Genomic DNA, 21811 nt, shown 5'->3' with positions numbered 1-21811 from the left:
AATAGCTGCTCGGACTGAGTGATTAACGAAAACGGTTATTTTGTTTTTTTAAACTAATTGATCAACTTCGGTTCAATTATTTAAATTCCATTTTCTTCTGTTTAAAAAAATAAAAATAATCTGTGAGCTCAGTGCGCACATTGTACTGCATTTTCTCTAGAGATAAATGCCCAAACTGTGCATTGTATTAAGGGGTTGTAGTTTCCAATGTTCTACATGTTAACGTAACAATTAAGTGATGCAGAAAACGTGATAATTAACTACAATGACCATAATCCACTGTGCAGCTACTTGGCCGGTCTTGGTTTCTTTCACGCCTCCTACTAAGAAGAATGCACGATCAAGGGATACAGAGAGCAGTTGCTTTGCGAGGTATTGGTATTCAGCAGTCCTGAAAGTATGTGTTATGTACTTTGAAATACTACTTAAACAGTTATCATCGTCAGACAGCAGCTCTATAGAAATGATTTTTAAAATTAAGTCATCAAATATAATATAGAACTGAAATATTTTATTAAAGTAAGGTAATGCGAATAACTGATCAATAGTCATGGGCAGTCACTACTATTATGGGAATTTGCGTTCAACCCACATGATGCATGTAATGTTGAAAATAACATATTTTTTACTAATCAAACTGAAAACAGACCAGGGGGAAAAAAGCACTAATCGCTCAGCACTATTTAGTAGTCTTACGGCTTGGGGGGGAAGAAGCTGTTCAGGGCCCTGTTGGTTCCAGACTTGGTGCATCCATACTGCTTGCTGTGCGGTAGAAGAGACCAGTCGGTAACTTGGGTGGCTAGATTATTTGACCATTTTTAGGGCCTTCCTTCGACACCGATAGGTATAAAGGTCCTGGATGACAGAGCTCGGCCCCACTCCACTACAGCCCCGTTGATGTGGATCGGGGCGCGCTCGGCACTCCGTTTCCTGTTGTCCCATGATCAGCTCATCTGTCTTGCTGACGTGATAGGTTGTCGTTCTGGCACCACACTGTCAGATCACGGACCTCCTCTCTATAGGCGGCATCGTCGGTGATCAGGCCTACCACGCGAGTCATCAGCAAACTTAAATGGTGTTGGAGTCGTGCGAGGTCACACACTCGTGGGAACAAAGACTACAGGAGGGGACTAAACACGCATCCCTGTGTTTAGGGTCACCGTGGCGGATGTGTCGTTGACTAGGCCAGATTCTCCAAAGGGAGGGCGAGCCTTGTTACGCATTTCTGTGTGTGGACTATTGCTGATCTACAGTTGTTGCACAGGTGACACGCTGGTGAAAACCGAGATAAAACGGATTTCAGTTTCCATGCATTAAAATCACAGGCCACTACGAGCGCCACCTCTGGATGAGAATTTTCTTGTTTGCTTATGGCCCTATACAGCTCGTTGAGTGTGGTCTTAGTGCTCGCGTCGGTCTGTGGTGGGAAATAGACGGCTACTAAAAATATAAACTCTTGGTAAATAGTATGGTCAGCAGCTTATGAGGTATTCCATCTCAGGCGAACAAAAACTAGAGACTTCGGTAAGATTAGTGATCGCGCAGCAGCAGCTGTTAACACACCCTCAGCGCAAACAGCTTTCCACATAGTACAGTAATCGGAGAAGTTTAAATTGTGGATTATTGCATTTTATAAATGGTCATTTTCTACCAATCATTTGTTTATAAAGGTGTACCTTCAAAAAGGTAGATGGAGTTATTTCCTAGCTGAAGGAGACTCATTAGCGCCACAAGTTCAAGTTGATATATTGTGATTTACAGTGCATTGCACAAAGTCTATATTTTCTTTATAGCAATATAAACATTCTTGTTCCATATGGGCAAACTCCAACACACACACACCCAGACAGAGCAACAGAACCAGATAGGGTCTAGCTTTAGCTGAACATAGTACCTCTTGATCCATGGAACTCCATCTTCCCTGATCCCTGCACCTCCCCAGGAAATATGGGGAGCTGGTGTCTGGAGAGGATCACTGACAATAAATCTCACCCACTTGTCTATAAACATTGAAGTATTCTCCAACCAGGCCTGCCAACAGTAGGTCCAGTTAAGCCAAAACATAATTACATTTACATGGCGGAACGGCTTTCACACGCAAAGACAATCCTGCTGATCCAGGAGGCATGAGTAAAACGCACGACTTGGGTAACAAGAGCGTCGGGCTCATTTAGGCTGTTCATTCACAATTGTTAAAGCAAAGAGTAGTGTAAACAGTATACAAAAACATTGCCTTTATCTACTATGTCAGTCAATCGTTGAGCCAACCTGCACACACACACGATACAGAAGTGATGGGGGAAAAAATTTACAATTTAAAAATAAAAAAAATAAACCCCAAGCATCATATTCAAGGACAATGTAAACAAAAATGTACAGTGCCTTGAGAAAGTATTCACACCTTGACTTTTTCCACATTGTGTGTTAATGCCTGCATTTAAAATTGATTAAATATTTTTTTATGTCACTGTCCTACACACAATACCTCATGTCAAAGTGGAATTATGTTTTTAGAAATGTTTACAAATGAATGAAACCTGAACAGCAGAAATGTCTTGAGTCAAAAGTATTTAAACCCTTTGTTATGGCAAGCCTAAATAAGTTTATGAATAAAAATGTGCTTAACGAGTCATAATAAGTTGCATGGACTCATTCTGTTCAATAATAGTATTTAACATGATTTTTGAATGACTACCTAATCTCTGTACCCCACACATATAATTAATTAATTATCTGTAAGGTCCCTCAGTCGAGAAGTGAATTTCAAACAGAATCAAACAAAGACCAGGGAGGTTTTCCAATAACTCACAAAGGGAACATATTGTTAGATGGGTAAAAAAAGAAAAGACATTGAATATCCCTTTGAGCATGGTTAAGTTATTAATTACACTTTGGATGGTGTATCAATACACCCAGTCACTACAAGCACAGGCAAAGTCCTAGAAGCAGGACAATAACTTAAAACACAAGGCCAAATCAACCTGAGTTGCTTACCAAGAAGACCGTGACTGTTCCTGAGTGGCCGAGTTAGATTTAAGCAGATTTAAGTCAAAACTATGGCAAGACTTAAATGGTTGTCTAGCAATGATCAACAACCTATTTGACAGAGTGAAGAATTTAGAAAATATACATAAAAAAAAAACAATTTTAAATGGGAAATATTGTACAATCCAGGTATGCAAAGCTCAGACTCACCCAGAAGCACTTACAGCTTTAATCACTGCCTAAGTTGGTTCTAACATGTATTGACTCAGGGATGTGAATACTTACATAAAACGCAATAAAATGTATAAAAACAAGTTTTCACTTTGTCATTATGGGGCATTGTGTGTAGATGTTTGAGACAAAAAAAAAAAAAAATTCTAATCCATTTTGAATTCAGGCTGTAACAACAAAATGTGGAATAAGTCCAAGGGTATGAATACTTTCTGAAGGCACTATAAATGTAGCTAGGAACTATAACAGGTGCTTCCGGTCTTTTCAACTGGGTTTAGAAAGGACGGTCTAAACAGGCTGGCTGTCTCAGCGATATCTTTGAACGCCACGCAGGCCTATTTGCCTGTAAATTCCAACACAATGTGGTCTTCGGGATACATATGGGATGCATTGTGAAGAGACAAGTCGACAGCTTCTGGCAACCCTTCACCGCAACACTGCTATGGAGAAGAGAGATAGACACAGCACAATCATGTTAATAAGCCACAAACATGGCCAGAACAGGAGCAGAGGAGCTCGCAGACCCCCTGCCTGCTGACAGATGTGGGACAGCAGTCCACATCCCTCAGGAAATGAGACATTGTCGTGCAGCACAGCACTGGGGCTAAGGCTGCTTCTCTGGCTGAATATTACTAGACCAGGCAGTCTCAGTGCTGGAGCTAGGGAGGAGAGCCAGACAGCTCTTTGTAAAGGTTATTGTTAACCTTTGAAGAAGCCGATCTTATCCTCCCCTCTAGCAGGGCTGTAACGTCAAAGAAAACAGACGTTCTTGTTGATTCAAGACACTCCTCTCCAATTCATCTTTCCCTTTCCTTTGTTATTTCCAAAGGTGCACCGCCACGAGCCATCAAGAAGATGAGCGTTTACCGGCGAAGTCTCCTGGAAAATTGCAAGACACCTAAACAACACATAGGCTAATAGTTCTCTTCCCAGCAAAACATTTGATTAACTTAATGTATTGGAGAACCTGGAGTTTAATAGGTCTAACAGCTGTTTCCCATCAACCTGGGCAGACAACTTTAACATTGATGAAGGCACCAAAACCCAACACTTGCCACTAATGAGTCTTTCAGATACCTAGATGTGTTTTCTAAAACAGCTTTGCCCATGATGTACAGCCCAAGTGAGAGACAAGTTGGACGGCAGAGTGCTGGCCGATGGGGGTGGAAAATATTACAAAAGTCAGGTGTCTTTTATTCCCCTCAAATGTGTATCCTTCCTCAGAGCTTGGCACATCAAAGTTTAAGACCTCACTGTAGAAGGCAACAGCAACAAACGGTTGTTACCAGGCAAGTAACTGATTGGCTAAGTGAGATATAAGACGTAGCAGTGGAAACAAACCAGCCAACAAGGCCAGCACAACAACAAGCTTGTAAAAAGACTTACTGGACACCTCTGAAAATGAGATGCATGTCATCATCCCTCTTTATAAAACCAGGGAGTTCCACAGTAAGCATGTGGATAACCTGTAAGAAGAGCAGAGCATTCAGCAGACTTCATTCCAGAAAATTGTGACTGAATGAAAGCACAGAAATAGCAATGATGGCAGATGAATCCATAGCAGAATGGGAGTTTAACTTATTTTCTACAATTTGAGTTGTGACTCGAGGTGGTTTGATCTTACTGACTGCGAAGGTGGTTGGACAAGGATTAAGAGAGCGAGTCTGTGATACAACTCAGCTGTTAAGACTGATCGGCCACAAGGCTGTGTGTGTGCGTGGTTGTGTCTGTTGAGTGGCTGAGTGCTCTATGGCTTACTCTGCTGCTGTCCCCCCCACCGTCCTCCATGTGAAGAGGCTTGAACGGGTCACTTATACTGAGACTAAAGCTGTCATTAGCATGGCCAATGTTTTAGAGAGGGGCCCCTTGTTGGAAAATCCTCCGCAAATCAAGTTTCACGGCTCAAGACGGCAACAATGTGGCGAGGCCATCTGAGCGACGCTTCGGGGGAACTTTAAAGAAAACATTATTGATCCCTTTCAGACGAGAGAGGTTTCAGCCAGCATCCATCAGCACCAGGGCCTTCAGCTGGTCAGACTCAGATCTCAGGCCTAAATAAAGCCTTTCTTTCAGAGCAAGGCTTTTCAATGTGGTGGTGAAAACAGCCCTGGTTGCCACTACCATGGCTGTAATGTACCGAAAAAACTAAAGTAATCAGATGCACTTAAGGCTATTCATTGTTGTTTGTGCCCTTTCTCCACTTTTTATAGAAATAATAGACCACTTCACATAATGATTTATTTGACAAACAGGCAATTCAGCATTTATTTTGTTCATTTTACCAAAGTTATTTTAATGAGATTCATGGCTCAGCAGTAAGCCATAGACAAAAAAAATAGTTATTTTCACACATTGGTTCAAAGTTGCCTCTACTCTTTTCTCACCAACACATAGATGGGTATTGGGTACAGCTGCTGAGATCACAGGAGGTCTTTGAGGTTCAGGTCTGAGAACCAACACCCAGTTCCTGAGAAGCTCATATTTTTCATTCCGCTCATTTTTCTGGAGGAAATTCAATCACCATACCATTTACTTTCCTCTACCTCACAAAATGTACCATATGGAACCACACTCTACACACATAGCAATGAAGAGTGACTAAACGCTCCACGGAAGGAGAATCTGCATAATTGTACAACAAAGCATGAGTTTCTGTATAGAGGACTAGCACATCAGTCAAATGAGTTATCCTCAGGATCTCACCAGTTATTGGGTGAACGGGGGGATGCGGCAACATCAGAGGATTTCACCGGGGGGGGGGGCGAGGTTGCAGGGGGAGTCAGATTCCTCAAAGAGGCTAAAACACATGGCGAGAGACTGAAATAAAAGACCACAATTCCCTTACTGTTTAAGGAAAAACCTTCCAATCCGAGTGCCAATAACTTAGCCTTCTTTCAGACGTGCGGGTCCCGAGATGAAAGAGGACCTTCTTGGACTGTTTTCAAAACCGAGCTTTCAACAGCACATTTAAAAGAAAAGGAGGCAGTGGACTCAGATCACCATTTCAAACTGCACTGTATCTCAGCAAAAGGCCTACTTGGTAGCACGTCAACAATGAAAAGCTTTGTCGAAAACTTTATCCCTACTATTTTGTCTTAATAAATACTTTGATAATATCTAATAGTATTGAAACTTCACTTCAGAACACTGATATGGACAGAAGGAAAACAAATTACTAATTTACTTAATTGAAAGTGCCGAACTTAATCGATTTACTCAACAAGCAAGCAAATGGATAATGCCATCTAAAAATATTTCTCCATTTTGAATGAATGTGAAAAGGTACTACCTCTGGAGATGGCAAGGGGGACTTTCAAACCATAACTCTTTAAAAAACACCAGAGTAAAAGTGGTATAATAGCATTAAATATCCCCAGAAACATCTGATGATAATATAAATTGAGTCTGAGCGACACTAGGGATGGGAGTTTGAAATCATTTAACCATTCGAATAGTATCATTCATATTTGGTCGGATATTCAAAATGCATGTGTTTTTAACAACATACGTTTTTAACCAGAGCACTGCTGTGCGATTGGGAGGCTGGCACTCTATTGCTGCAGGTGCTGAGGTTATATGGGGCGGAGTGTGTAGCAAGCAGTGGATACAGTCACGGCTAGCTAACTTGTAGCAGCCACAATGTTATTCATCATCCCATATAAGCTAGTTGCGCTTTCTCCTCGACCCCATTCAGATAAAACATCCTACCTGTTGGTTGCTCGTTGTAGCCGACCTCCTTATTTCGCTAACTTCATTCCATTCAATCTTGCATTGCGTTAGCGAACCCTCACATCGAGCCTGTTTGCCACTGATTGGCCAACAAACAGGCTACATATGTGAAGGCTAGAGGTTAGATACTGGTCTTTAATGGGGCGCACCGTGCATGGCATAAAAACTATATTGAAAAGGGTTTTATTAAATGAATAATTTGAAATGTCATGGCATATGTGTATGTAACATGGATATTTAAATTTTGAAAAATAATTTCCAGTGTTAAAATTAGATATACACACACACATACGTTTTTCCCCTAGCAAAGAATGAACTCACAATTATTCAAATAATAACGTCAATTCAGATATTCAAATAACAGCGCACATCCCTAAGCCACACATGCAAAGTGTGAAGATGACAAACATTTAGGGGAGTGAAGAGCTATGCCCTCACTCACTGAAAAATGTCTTCGGACCCGAAGGGCATTTCACGAAGCAATAGAAAAGAAAGAAAATTCTGACAGGCCCAGTCACCAGCACAGAAAAAGAGTAAGGGGGGGGGGCTGGGAGGAGGGCTAAAAAGCTTCCAGACCTCTATTTACAACCATTCAGCCAGTGAACTGACGCATTCCAAATGCCAGAAGGCACTTTTCAAAAACATTTAATTCAAGACCTAATGCTGCTGTCATCTAAAAAATAAAAAAGGTAGGCAGTAGCAACTAAATGCACCCTTCTTTAAGGAAAAGATAGTCTCGGGAATTTCAAACAGCCATTACAAAAACACAAGGGGGCCCTCAAAACAAAAACGCTTAATTATGTTCAAAAACTTTAAATGAGAAATGACTGATGTCTGAGCAGCGCCGGGATATCTCCCCATTAGCACTTCAAGCAGTTCTGTTCCCTTCAGCAGCTAAGTGGGTCCGTGGAAGAACTGCCCGGGCCTCCATTAGGTGAAGCTGAAGAACCCTTGTGAAAAGAGCAGAACAGAACACACTTGTCAGCTGCTGGGAGCCTCTGGAAGCATGGCTGCCACCAAAGTGTGCATCTGGTGCAGGAGTGGGGGCTGCTGAGAAGGACTCTACAAGGGCCGGCCCGCCACCATTCTATGCACCCATTGTAAGGTCCAGGGCAAGGGTCACGGCAGAGCACACGGGCTAGGGGCTTCCCTTGTCAGTCACCACATTGGTCAGGCGTGCTGTGCTGTGAGAAGAGGCAGTGCTGCCCAACCCCCTCTTTGAATCGCTCCACTCCACTACCCTTGTTCGGTTTCTCCTCCATCTGCTCTACACAGACAGAGAGAGAGAGTCATGCAAGGAACTCTGGGCTGCTGGGTCCAGACTCCAGAGCAAATAAACAACTCTTCACCAGCCACAAAGTTATGGAATGTACGACTTCTGGAAACACTATTGTCGGCCAATAGCAATTTCTTTTCACCTAAATTATCCGGTTATCACTAAAAGTATTCATCTGGAAATGAACCAAACATATGATTCCCAAAACTGGTCACTCCCACTCTCAGGACCTGCACCACAGATGGATTCAACATTTTGGACATCACCATCTGACAAAGGGCTCTTTCTACTTCTCCGTCTGCCCTGAATTCTGTGGGGCTCGAGAGACGATGTCGTCACTCTTTCAGGAAAGCTTCGCCCCACGGCTCTGAGTTGACAACTGATTCAGACAGGAGAGAACATTTCTTCACTGTGCCCCTGGACAAAACCCAAGGCTCGCTGGAGCCTGGTGCTAGCCAAAACCAGTGCCAGCCAAAGCCCCAGCGAGGGACAGATGCCTGGTTTAAGGCGAGGGGAAAGGGGAGACAGGGACATTACATGTTGACACATCTGTGGCCTCTCATTGAGCTCAATATCTTAGTGGGAGCTACCTATTCCCTGCTCATTCATCCCAGCCTGCATGCCCAACCCTGTTAATGATAATCAATACTTTGGACACAAACACACCAGCTTCAGAGCATTCTAGCTAGGCAGGTAAAAATGATTTACAGTTCAACCAAGAGCTTTGGAGGGGATGTGTAAATGGATAGTCTCCCCCCTAAGGGTACTTTATGCTTTCTGAGACTGAACAATGCCCCTGCAGGGTGCCAGGCAACAGAGGCGAGCTAAAAAAAAAACTGTGGTTAGGAAACTTCCAAGGGCTGATGAGGCCAGTCAGAGAAACTGCTCCTAAACGAACAGAAACCCAAGTGAGTTCACTAACCACTGGTAAAGGCATAGTTATGATGAGCAGGGGAATATTCAACCAACAGGACACACACACAGTCACAGGGAAAGAGAAGAGAAAGAGTGAGAAGGGGAAAATAACGAACTAATTCCCACCAAGCGCTGTGTTAAAGCTAATCTGGGAGGTGGCTCCGGCTCTTCCTGTGTTTACATATTATATGGAGCATGTGACTGGAGAAATATGGCCACCGTGGTATTCAACACCCTGGGACCTGTGCATGCAGGTAGACGATAAATCATAAAATACAGTCAGACCTTGAAGACGCACACATACACAGTTCTTCCTCTAAAGATATGATCACCCGCACACTAACAAAGGAGCAGCCTAGCACAGTTTCTAGCCTCTCAAAATAATTCAGTCTTTCACATGTAAAATGACCCCCCCAATAAAATAACACAATATTGAGCAATATAAAGTGGGAAATTGGGTAATATCAGGGTTTCAAAAAAATTGGCTTTGGACAGAGGCAAGCAGGAAATAAGTACAGTATAAAGTCCTAGCTGTTAGAATCCAAACAATAATAAAACTGCAGTGTGTCTGACAGGAAATCTAGAGTTGCTTGTCCAGGTATTATAACCGCTCGCTCAGACATTCCTCTGTAGCTCACAAGGGATCAACGGTCAGATTAGGGCTGTAACAGTCATGGAATATTAGATGACGGTAATTGGCCAGCCAAATGACCGCGTTCACCGCAATAATTTTTTAAAGCCCATTTTCTCCTCTCCGCCACTTCTGACTGCATGTGCTGCCATAGAAATTGAATGAATAAGACGGGCGTCCCCATTCAAGTCAATGATGGCATAATGGGTGGACTGATGGCCGTTGCAAGTGTACCCATAGGAGCAAGGCAGGAAGTAAAATACTGTATGTGCTAAAATATGCACCGTGGTTTGTTGATTCAACTCAACTGACATTACAAAAAATACATTCCATTGTATGAGCCACATCAGTTAACAATTTGAATGATCATTCTACATTACCATGGAAATATTATTAACATATTAATTCTTTTTTTTTTTTACACAGTTATGGCGGTTATTTTATTTCCATGACCGGTCTTCATCCATAACATGGTTATAGGGTAATTGTGCCAGCCATAGGTCAGATAAATTCTCAGGTTTGGGCTGCCTCTCCTCATCCAAGAATGTGCTCCTGAAGCACTTCTCAACATCCACAGGCAACACAAACACACCAGACAACCTCAAAATGAGGGGAACGAATGAATGAGAACACAAGTCCCGAGGGAGACGTCGACTCAACTACTTCCACAATCAACAGCAGCAAACCATGATGGGAATATTATAGTTGCTCCATAGACAACTATTTGGTGCATAAGAAGCACCAAACTTACCTCAATTTTGTCTGTCTTGGCATCGCCCCAATACAGCTTTCCTGCTTCATAGTCGATGGCTAAACCGTTGGGCCAACCCAGCGAGGTATTGAGCAGCACGAGACGCTCAGTTCCATCCAGGTTAGCTCGCTCTATCTTGGGCTTCTCCCCCCAGTCTGTCCAGTACATGTAACTGTGGAGAGAGACAGGAACAAAATTCTAACTCAACTAGAAGCACAAGCATTTCGCTACACTCGCATTAACATCTGCTAACCATGTGTTTGTGACTAATACAATTTGATTTGATTTATAGTGTAACTTGAAGTGAAATCATTAAACAGGTGTTTCGTAGAATACATATGGAATGAAGGAGGAATACATCATTATTTTTGTTGTTGCTGAAATGAGTTAACTTGATTGCTGTGATCAAGTAAGAAAGAAATGGGGAAAAGACCTAAATCGTCTATAAAACACACACATACCCATTGACAGGGTCCAGCACAATGGCCCTTGGTTCATCCAAGTTCTCTGAGATCAGAATACGCCGGGAGGTTCCGTTCAACCTGGTAACCTCAATACGGTCAGTGCCAGTATCCGTCCAGTACAGGTTCCGGGCCACCCAGTCCACTGCGATGCCATCTGGGTGGTTGATCTCCGTGGTGACCAGGGTCTGGGCCTCAGTGCCATCGATACGGGAGCGGCGGATGGCTTTGACCTCGTCATCAGTCCAGTACACGTATCCATCCACGGGGTCGTAGTCAATGGCGATGGCATGGCGGATGTCATCCACCTGAAGGACAATGTCGGTGAAGTCTGGGAGGTCCAGAGAGATCCTCCGCAGGTCAGTCCTCCGGGCCAGCAGCAGAACCTGCTCTGCACCTGGGGGGGTAGAAGTGGACATTAATGGGGAGAGAGCATGCCATTCAACTGGCATGTGACATAACAGAGCTTATTGGAGACCTATCTGGAGGTCCTACAAAGCTATACCTGACAAACATAAATGAATATGCTTTAGTAAAGACAAACCTTCAGAGGACAATTTATAGTTGTAACAAAATTCTTGTATTCTATTTGTTTACTCGGTTTTTAGTTGATGAAAAATGGCAATTTGTTCACTGTTTTCCAAACAAAAAGTGAGAACAGGCTTTAGATTAGATTGAAACAAATCCAAAAGACTAAATTATCCCTTTTAAATATCAGCCTATCAAAAAAACAGTTGTGTATAAATGTTTTCCTGAGGGGGCACCTAGCTGCCACTGAGCCTGGTTTAAATAGCAGCTGCATTTGCTCACTAGAGCCACACTCTGCGGAGGCAATTAGGGCCAAATTTTTCCTTGCCCAATCTCACGTTTTAGCCATGTACGCTCCAGTGCTCCCAAAACCAGCTTCAGACTACCGACGCCCAATCAGAAGAGGGCATCCATCAAGGGTGACACCAATCAGTAATGACAGTGAAAAAACGGCTCTTCGTTTTCCCATCAAGGAGAGAACGCCACGCCTTTGATTTAAATTCACTCCTCGGTCTGCTTCACATTTGACAAAGTGACAAGACTTCCCCTAAAACCACAACAAATGCCCTCAATTTAGCCACCCAAGCTAAACAAATGAGGAGCGTGGACACTAGCTCTTTTTAATCTTCACACAGCCACCCCCCGTCCTGCTGCTTTCCCCCTAATCGGAGCTGATACAATGGGGTATTGTTTTACATTCTGTTTAGTTGTCAACACTGCTGGAGGTTGGCTTAATCCTATAGTCACTCTGAATACATCCATGTTCTATCAGGCCTGGATAACTAAACCCCCCCCCCCCACACACATACACTATGGTTTTACTTACTCCTCTGGAATGAGGGCTAGAAGAATACAACTCATTGTTCCCTGGCCTGGGAATACACCGCCTCAATTTCAAATAGAGGATCTGCTGCATCCCTGGCCTGGGAGAGAAGTCTTATTGAGGCAAAGAACAGGACTGGTGCACAGAGACAATAGTGTTTTCTGTCCACCAGAGAGAGGGGTGAGAACCAGGATGGCCAGGACTGAACTCGGATTTCAGAATCAGCACTGACCTTGGCTTGACGTCGAACTGTTTCATTCCAACAAGGAGGTTTCCCAGGTCAAAACAGCCTCCAGCTACTAAACAAGAAAGAAATCCCCCAGAAGTTTTTTTCTTCCCCTCTAGACAAGTATTTGTCACCTTTATGAGGGTGTGGTGGGTCTCTCCTTAGTCATGGGCAGGCAGGGAGAAATATCAGGCCCTCCAGAGAGAGACCAGAGGGAATGTAAACACCCTGGGGCAAGTCAAACAAACAGGTTTCATTTTGCAGGATGGGCCCGGGCGGTGTCCACTAAACACACAAACGGAGCAGTGACCTGATTAGGCCTGGCTTCCTACGTAATTGCGCTCTCTGCCCAGAAGTAAGGCGAGGAGATTGGAGTGGTAAAGGAAATGACCGCAGCAGCAACACAACAACGCATAAACAGGGGAGGTCCAACCTTCCTGAATTTCAGTCAGTCACATCTGTGGCCTTTGGTAAACTCTGGAAAGTAGGGAATGTGGGGAGAGGAGGTGGTGGAGTAGTAGGCTTCTAGGCTAAATGTAGCTGTCTGTATGTGGGGGCAATAGAAATTAAGAGCAAACGGCAGGGTAAATTGTGCATTGAAGAGCTTGCAGTGTGTAGCAGCCATCTGTCAGAGATTAGGCCCTTTTAATGGCTCTCTGGTTTGGCATTTTGGTCGGGGAACAGGATGCCAATACACCCAATAAAAATATCTTAATTGAATAATTGTATTAAAAAAATGAAAATCTAACGTTTTAACTGAATTCAATGCTTAATTACTGTGCACGTTGTTATGAAATGAAAGATAGATCTTGGCATATTTCCTAATCTGTTTAAAGAAATTGGGACAATATGACTTTTGGTTTGTGTGATTAAGGGCAGCTCTTGCAATTGAATAGGCCTAACTCAAGAGTCCATAAATAAAATAACCTCAGAAATGTCAATAATGTCCCGTACACCAGATAGGAATGTCTAATGTGAAACCGCGACACATGTACAGTAGCATTAGGAGAGGGCGTCATCACTGGGGGGGCATTGTGTGGGCTTGATTCTCAAATGGCACCCTATTCCCTCTAAAGTGCTCTACTTTTGACCAGCGCCCAAAAGCAATGCACTGTATAGGGAATAGTGTGCCATTTGAGATACAACCATTGTGTAGTCTTTTCAAAAAGGGGGCTCTCTACGGAGAAACCCATACCAACTGAGGGTAGTGGCCACAGCGGCTTGTCTCTTACCTGGGCGGCAGGTCTTCCCATCCTCCTTGAGCTTGACTCCAGTGGGGCAGGCACAGCTGTAGAAAGGCTGTATGGGGGACAGCAGGCACAGGTGGGAGCAGCCTCCGTTGTCCACACTGCAAGGAGTTTGGACTGAAGGCGCAAAGAGCAATGTCGGTAGAGATTACACTGAAAGTCAGTGAAACTGTCCCTAAATCTCAAAGCCACACTGCGAGCGTCTTCTATTCACATGTACTGGTGTCTTCGAGAGAACCATTCTGACAACAATTGATGAAAAACTTGAAGACTTTCAAAAAAACAAAAATATATATTTTTTTCAAACTAACCAACTGTGATATTTTTGATCCACAATAAAAAGGTCGCTGCTCGGACAATAGCTGTGCCACAAAGTTTGAAGTCCTGTGGCGTGATTTTCCCTGTCTACTAGGTCACGCTCTGCCAATCTCAGCAGGGCACTACAGAGCTACAAAGCCCAGCGGCTGGCACAGTGGACCAGCAAACACCAACCCTCCCCTTTCTCACAGCACTAAAGGAGGATTACAACCAGGCCACAGTCAAAGGCCAAATTGCTCAAACTCCTCTCACACAAAGTCTAAGCCAACTCATTTCTGGATTGAATTTATGGCGGCTTAATATACAGGTTAGGAGATTTATTGTTGAATATTTATCTAAATGTCCTACCTCCTAAATATCAATGTCGTCCTCTCTAAAGTTTCTTATCTAAGCATCCTACCTTTCCATCTTTCTCTATATCACCTGCCCTCCCCAAACTCCTTGGGAGACGCAACCCACCATAATGGTGGCGTTCGTCATCATTCACTCCCTAAACACAGGCGTGTCAATGTTTACACACTGCCAAAGTCATCCGTTTTTTACTACCTCCCAACACACACAACCATAGACACACAGATGGGAATCATAACGCACTAAAAATATCCTCCCAAAACAAAGACAATCTGTTATGTTGTGCTCTCTAACATTCATTATGAGTACCATGGGGATATTTAAGCAACACATTGCAGGCCGTTACACATGCAGAATGAACTGAAGAGGCACTACTTACTGTCTGGCTGTCTATCTGGACCCAGCACTTGGATGTCCATGGGGGAGTAGATTCCACTGAGGATCTCCCTCCTCTTGTCTCCTGTGTGTTTGTTGCAGGCGTGGATGGAGCGGGTCTGCCAGTCTGTCCAGTACAGAGTCTCCTCTGACAGGGTGAGGGCAAACGGGTGGGTGAGGGTGCCCTCCACCACAGTCTCCCTGTGAATTCAAAACATCATTTATGGATCAGCAACCTTTTTAGCCATCAGTACCAATCCATGCTTAGACGGTATATTTGTAAGAGTACAATTGGAACGCAATGAAGAGGAGTATCAGTTGAGATGTTGAGTTGTGCGTCTCAGCCACAGAATGTCATGACACCAAACAGCAGTAACTGGCAAAAACTAGGGCCTTCACGTTACCAGCAATATTTCTTCCATGGCAAAAATGAACACGAAGCAGAAACCTGCTGCATGTAAAATAGTGTGCTATTGCTTGGAAAATAAATAATTGTGACACTGGATGACAATGTTTGTTTCCAATATTAGAGCCGTTTTCTTAAAGAAGTTCAATCTTCTGTGTTTTGTTTTCTTGTTACGATACTAACGAGTATTGCGAAACAGGTATCGTCCTGGCCATAGCAAAAACCCAGACTGAGTAGGAATAAATTCATACCAAAAATAACAAGTGGTAGGGGAAATTAGTTAACAACAAGCTTGAGCCCCCTGGTTGGGATTTCAGTCAGGCCCTAAAGAGGATGCGTTGGAACACGTAGTGACGTCATGGAACCACAGTTCAGGAGCCGCACCAAGCCCTTTCCAAGGGAAAATTTAACAAATCAGCCTGTCATCAGACTTTAATGCAGCATCTGGTAAACTATTTAACAGGGGAACGGTTGCCCCGGCTCTGTACTAACGGTACAGCTGTCCTGATTCAGTGGGGAAGTAAGTCAGAGCAGTAGTCTATCAAAGCCAGACCAGAGCAGCACAGAGTACCGAGCGCAGCCTCATCCAGTAGTGCTCCCCTTTGCGCCGCCAGACGACACAGTCAGGCCAACAGCCAGTCAGCCCTGTGAGGACATAAATAAAATGCAGGATCAAAGCGTGGCATGCCGTTGCACAAGTGTTAAGAACCCTGATACAGAAAGCAGAATTCTGTTGAGGCCCTCATCAATCACCAGACTGTGGAGGGTTGGTTGGTAGGTAAATGGATCCCTTTTCAGAGGGGTAGGGTCGAGGAAGGCGACAGCATGTTTTCTCCAAAACTTTAATAGCGTGTGAAGAACGAGGGGTTGGGAGAGAAAAATATATATAATTACACCAGATTTCACAGCTATTTCGCATTCGACGTACTTGGAAGTTGGACGTGTGCATGTTTGAAGAAGCCGTTGAAAACATACTACAAACTGCTCCATTAATCAGACATGTCAGGAATGTGTTGCACATGAAAGGCAAAAACGTCTCGCTTTAAGAGGTAAACGCTAACAGAAACTACTTCTGGGGTGAAGTTGACTTTTCTCTGTAAGAGTGCTTACGATAATTCCGAGTACCATTACTAGAGGCATGCAATTAGATTACAGTTGGCAAGAAACAGTTTCACCATGTTGCGTCTTATCCTTAAGTTAGAAATCACAACTTAATTTCAAATTGACATAACACACTGGGCAATCTAGTCCTGAGGGAGTTAAACAAACGAGGGTATTGCAACTGCATTGATCTTGAGAAAAACGCCTTTCACTCTACACCCTGAAGAAAGCAGTCTTGTCTGAACGAGAGAAGGGCTCTCTTTAGGGCTGGGCAATAAAGTCACATTTGACTGTATTTTTAGTTTTTGAATAATAAAAATACTAAATATGCTTTGATTAGTTCATGACCCTAGGGTGGCAACGCATAAATTATACATGATTTCAAAATTAGAATGGCGAAAGCCCCATTTGTTTTATAGTGTTCAATGCAACAAAAAAATAATAATTATAATGCATTTATAACTTTTTGCATTTCCGTTATCATTTCCACAGTGTGCCACACGGGGCTGCATGATATGGGCAAAAAAATACGTAGGCTTAGTTAATTGGTGAACTGTTGGAACCTTGGAAATATAAGGATTATAAGCGATTGACCAACATGTCATTTTTTGTTATCAAACACATAATTGACCAACGTTGGTTCAATTACATTAGTTTTTTTTTTTTTTTGTGAGCCCAAGGCGCCGTCTCTCTAGAATTAAATCAAATCATTCATGAGAGAAATCATGTCAAGAACTGTGTTGGACGCTGGGCTGAACGGAGCTGTAGTTTTCATCGAGCAAATATTCAACCTAGTTAAAAGCAAAAACAATGACCATAATTTATTGTGCCCGTTTTTTTCCGTCTCAGACAGAGATGGATACACTTTTACTCCTGCAATGTTAGCACACAGACTACATGAGAGGAACATACACAACAAGAAGGATAGAGACAGTTCGTGAAAGTATGCCTTATCTATTTTGAAGAACTTGTCAAATTAATTAGTCAGACAGCTCTGCAGCATGCTTAGTCAGGCTAGCCTAGCTAAATAGGATGACTAAAGACAATACATATGAGGAGCACAGAACGTTGTCTGGCTGGCAGACTGCTACTGCCTGAGCAGAGATGACATTACTTGATTTTTCATTTCTTGAAGTCATCGATTAAAAACGAAGTAATATCTACAACGGAAATATTTTATTTCATAGTAATTTGCCATTTTTCTATTGATGTCTACCCAATGCAGACCTGAGAGACAATGCAATATTTTCAATGTTCTGGCAATTGAATGTTAACTATTTTTGGCATTGGAATTCCATTAAAAAGCTCAAAAATCATTTGAATGCCACTATTTCACAAAAACATTTAACCAAAAACCGTGATGATTTAAAAAAATAAATCGAACAGACCTCAATAAGCACTAATCGCTCAGTACTAATGATTATTCCAATTCTATAGTTGGAATATAGTGGGCAGCACCTTGAATACATTGTTGTTTGACATGACAACGAAAAATTATTCACAGGGTAGGTGCCAAAGTGTTGGTCAGTGTTTCCAGGTGACCCTAATTAGATGTTAAATTACCTCATATAGCTAGCTAACATATTCATGCTTCGCCTATTCCGCTTTGATTTAGAAGATACCGTTGCACAAACAGGATCATCCAGGCCTACACCAGCACTGGTAACGTGCTGTATTAAATAGCTACGTTTGCGCTGACTCTTAGGACATTTAGCAAGCTAGCTATCCAGCTATATTAGCAGCTTACAATATTTATTTCAGCCACAACTTGCTAAAACGCACCAGCAGATAGTAGTTTGCAGACAATAACAAACTAATAGTGCAATTAGAGAACTCTTGTGGAAAGCACCATGTCACCAACATCTAGTTGCATCCATCTGACCATGCAGACTGCAGTGCCGAGTTAACAGCAAGAAAGTGCTCCGACTGTGGTCGAGTAGCTGCTCTCTCCTTGAGTGACAGGGGGCAGGGCTTGGTGTGGGAAGCGGCATGCAGCAGGAGGGAGAGAAAGACTCAAATAGCAAATGGAGTCAACTATAAAAACAGATATTACACGTGCTGGAGTTGCGCATCACATTTAACAAATCAAACATTGAAATACGGTTATAAAATGTTAAAAACCCAAACCGTGTATCAATACCGGTATATAGTAAAATACGGTATACCGCCCAGCCCTACCTCTCTTTATGAACACTGCCATTAAATGCAAGTTACACAAAGGAAAGTCAACCGAGGGCCCCAGTGCCAAGTCAAGTCAGATAGGGTTTCAACAGTATGGCAGAGGTAATCTCCAGTTTAGAGAACCACAGAGGGAGGGGGTCACAACTGGGCCTACATGCAGAGCCAATGTTTGGATTGGGACCTCCAGAGTCAAATGTGTTTGGATTGGAGGTTTCAGCCGTCTCATCCTCTGAAATTAAGTTGAGTCCAGTGCTACGGTTCAGTCAGATCCCTGGCTGCTTTTGCACAAAGGGTGTACAAACTAATAATGAGAACAGACTGACCGTGAGGAGCCATCCAAGTTAGCTCTGTGGATGAAGCTCAGCTTGGCGTCGGCCCAGTACAGTTTCTGTTCGTCCAGGTCAATGGTGAGACCGTTCGGCCAATAGATGTCCACCTCCACGATGATCTTCCTGTTGCTGCCGTCCATCCCCGCCCTCTCAATGCGAGGCTCCTCCCCCCAGTCTGTCCAGTACATATAGCTGAGGAGGAAAATAAGAGTCAATAAGTAAAACAGCACCCAAACACACCCAATGGTCCTACCAAATGAAAGGTTTCCATTTTCCCCGGCAGAGTACAAAACAAAGCAGGCAGCGTAAACACAACTAAAGACCCAGCAAAACTTTGTACAGCACCACTGATAAGACCCACTCTCAGAAGGCTTGAAACATAAAATACCATGTGAATTAACAATACAGGTGGTCTACATGAGTGTTCCCAATGCTGGTCCTCCAGTACTCAACAGGACACATTTGTTGTAGCCCTTGACAAACACAACTCATTCAACACAATTGAGGGCTTGATGATTAGTTGAATCAGGTGTGCTTGTCCAGGGTTTCAATAAAAATGTGTCCTCAAACACTCCCAACAGTAGACATCGGCATTGCGCTTCCCACGGTATCATTTATGCTGCTTTTACTCTTGCTTTTCACAAAAGAGTAGTGTGTGTAGCTTGTTCCTGTTGTCGTGAAAGTCAAACCGGCATTAGGCTACAGTCAGAGCTAGAGCCTCCGTGTGGCAAGTTATTATATATCTAGGCAATCATTGGAAGATGGAATTAAAATGACAGAACTACAAGTTAATTGAGAAAGACAGGCTACAATACCAAGAGCTAACAAGCAGGCTGCTACTTCATCTGAATGGAGTAATTTACTGTATGATTCGGACGGGGAGAAAGCACAGTTCATGTTATGTAGTCTCAATTAGCATAGCTAACATTAACTAGCTAGCTTAACTAGTTTCTCTCGGTTTGATAAAGTCAAGACCGGTACTATGCAACGAGAACTAGCAATAAGTCGACTTGGTTGTCATCTCTGCTCCCCTCGTCACCTTAGATAGCGCCGCTTGATCTAAGGGGGGGAGAAAATGCAATTTTTTCTCCTACTAACAGTAAAGCATCGTTGTGTTAGGTATTTGTAAAAATATATATATATTTATCATGATCGGGACCTGTTAGTGGTAGTTGTGTGATAACTGCACTGTGATTTAAATGTTAAATAAAAAAAATTGGAGTTAGGGATTTTTCTTAACGTTTAGGATCCCAATTTCGTTTAAAACGTTTTCACCCCTAACATGCACACACACATTTTCTCATGTCCCCACACGTCCTCTGATAACACCTGATAGAAATCTTAAAACCTGGCAGATCTCCAAGTTGTAGTCTGCATGTTGTGCCCAGAATACCTGCAGTGGCTCCAATGTGCACTGCATTGAATGGAGGCTACATTAGGCATGTTACATTTCTATTCATAGACAGCTGAGGTGGTGGATGGACAGGGAAGCCCACCAGCAAATAGAAATTATCCTACGTACACTACATGGCCAAAAGTATATGGACACCTGCTCGTCGAATAGCTCATTACAAAATGTTGGGCATTAATATGGAGTTGGTCCCCCCTTTTGCTGCTATAACAGCCTCCACTCTTCTGGGAAGGCTTTCCACTAGATGTTGAAACATTGCTGCGGGGACTTGTGAGCCATTAGGCTTGGCTCGCAGTCGGTGTTCCAATTCATCCCAAAGGTGTTCGATGGGGTTGAGGTCAGGGGTCTGGGCAGGCCAGTCAAGTCAAGTTCTTCCACACCGATCGCGACAAAACACTTCTGTATGGACATCACTTGGTGCACGGGGGCATTGCCATGCTAAAACAGGAAAGGGCCGTCCCCAAACTTGGAAGCGCAATTGTTGAGAATGTAATTGTATGCTGTAGCATTCAGATGTCACCTCACTGGAACTAAGGGGCATAGTCCAAACCATGAAGACAGTCCCAGGCCATTATTCCTCCTCCAAACTTTAGTTGGCACTATGCATTCGGGCAGGTAGCGTTCTTCTGGCATCCGCCAACCCAGACTCATCTGTCAGACTGCCAGATGGTTAAGCGTGATTCATCACTCCAGAAGACACGTTTCCACTGCTCCTGAGTCCAATGGCGGTGAGCTTTAAATCACTCCAGCCGACGCGCATGATGATCTTAGGCTTCTGGCGGCTGCTTGGCCATGGAAACCCATTTCATAAAGCTGCCGACGAACAGCTCGTGCTGACATTGCTTCTAGAGGCAGTTTGGAACTTGGTAGTGAGTGTTGCAACAGAGGACAGACGATTTGTACATGTGTCAGCACTCTGCAGCCCCTTTATGTGAGCTTGTGTGGCCTACCACTTTGCGGCTGAGCCATTGTTGTTCCTAGACGTTTCCTCTTCACAATAACAGCACTTACAGTTGACTGGGCAGAAATTACCAAAAGACTTGTTGGAAAGGTGGCATCCTATGACGCTGCCACGTTGAAAGTGACTGAGCTCTTCAGTCAGACCTTTCTGCCGCCTATGGAGTTTGCATGGCTTCTGTGCTCAATTTTATACAACTGTCACTAACGGGTGTGGCTAAAAAAGGCGAATCCACAAATTTGAAGGGGTGTCCACATATTTTTGGCCGTGTAGTGCATGTTAAAATGGACAGAATAAAAATGGTGTTAGAACTGAAAAGCTGTTGTAAAATAACCTGGAACAAACATGCAGAATTTTATGAACAACGTATGCGCTGCCTCCAGGTTTCCTGGTTGTCCTGGTCTATGGCTTACTCGGTTTTTCCATTTATCAAACTGGCTAGAGAAAGTATTGGGTGTGGTAGACTGTCTTACTACTACTCATAGGCTACTCACAACAAAAAGACACACTCAGAGGTCAGTTTTGGGTCACTAAGATCGGTGTTGTTCCAGTGTTGTACAAGTTCAGCTAGAAAGCAG

General features: G+C 43.3%; 1 protein-coding gene across 2 annotated transcripts in view; it reads right to left on the bottom strand.

Moving 5' to 3' along the window:
- lrp5 (low density lipoprotein receptor-related protein 5) overlaps positions 1 to 21811 on the bottom strand; it is a 50635-nt gene that overhangs the window by 20192 nt on the left and 8632 nt on the right. For both annotated transcript variants that reach the window (XM_055934491.1, XM_055934492.1), the window contains exons 4-8: positions 18859 to 19056; positions 14852 to 15048; positions 13789 to 13920; positions 10980 to 11376; positions 10519 to 10690 (exon numbers count right to left, since the gene is read on the bottom strand). In XM_055934491.1, coding sequence (XP_055790466.1) covers positions 10519 to 10690; positions 10980 to 11376; positions 13789 to 13920; positions 14852 to 15048; positions 18859 to 19056 — 1096 coding nt within the window. The remainder of the gene's footprint in view (positions 1 to 10518; positions 10691 to 10979; positions 11377 to 13788; positions 13921 to 14851; positions 15049 to 18858; positions 19057 to 21811) is intronic.

The sequence above is a fragment of the Salvelinus fontinalis genome, chromosome 9 (genome assembly GCF_029448725.1).
Source record: "Salvelinus fontinalis isolate EN_2023a chromosome 9, ASM2944872v1, whole genome shotgun sequence".
Taxonomy (NCBI): domain Eukaryota; kingdom Metazoa; phylum Chordata; class Actinopteri; order Salmoniformes; family Salmonidae; genus Salvelinus; species Salvelinus fontinalis.
Note: the sequence above shows the minus strand (reverse complement) of the source record. Positions and strands in the feature narration are given on the sequence as shown.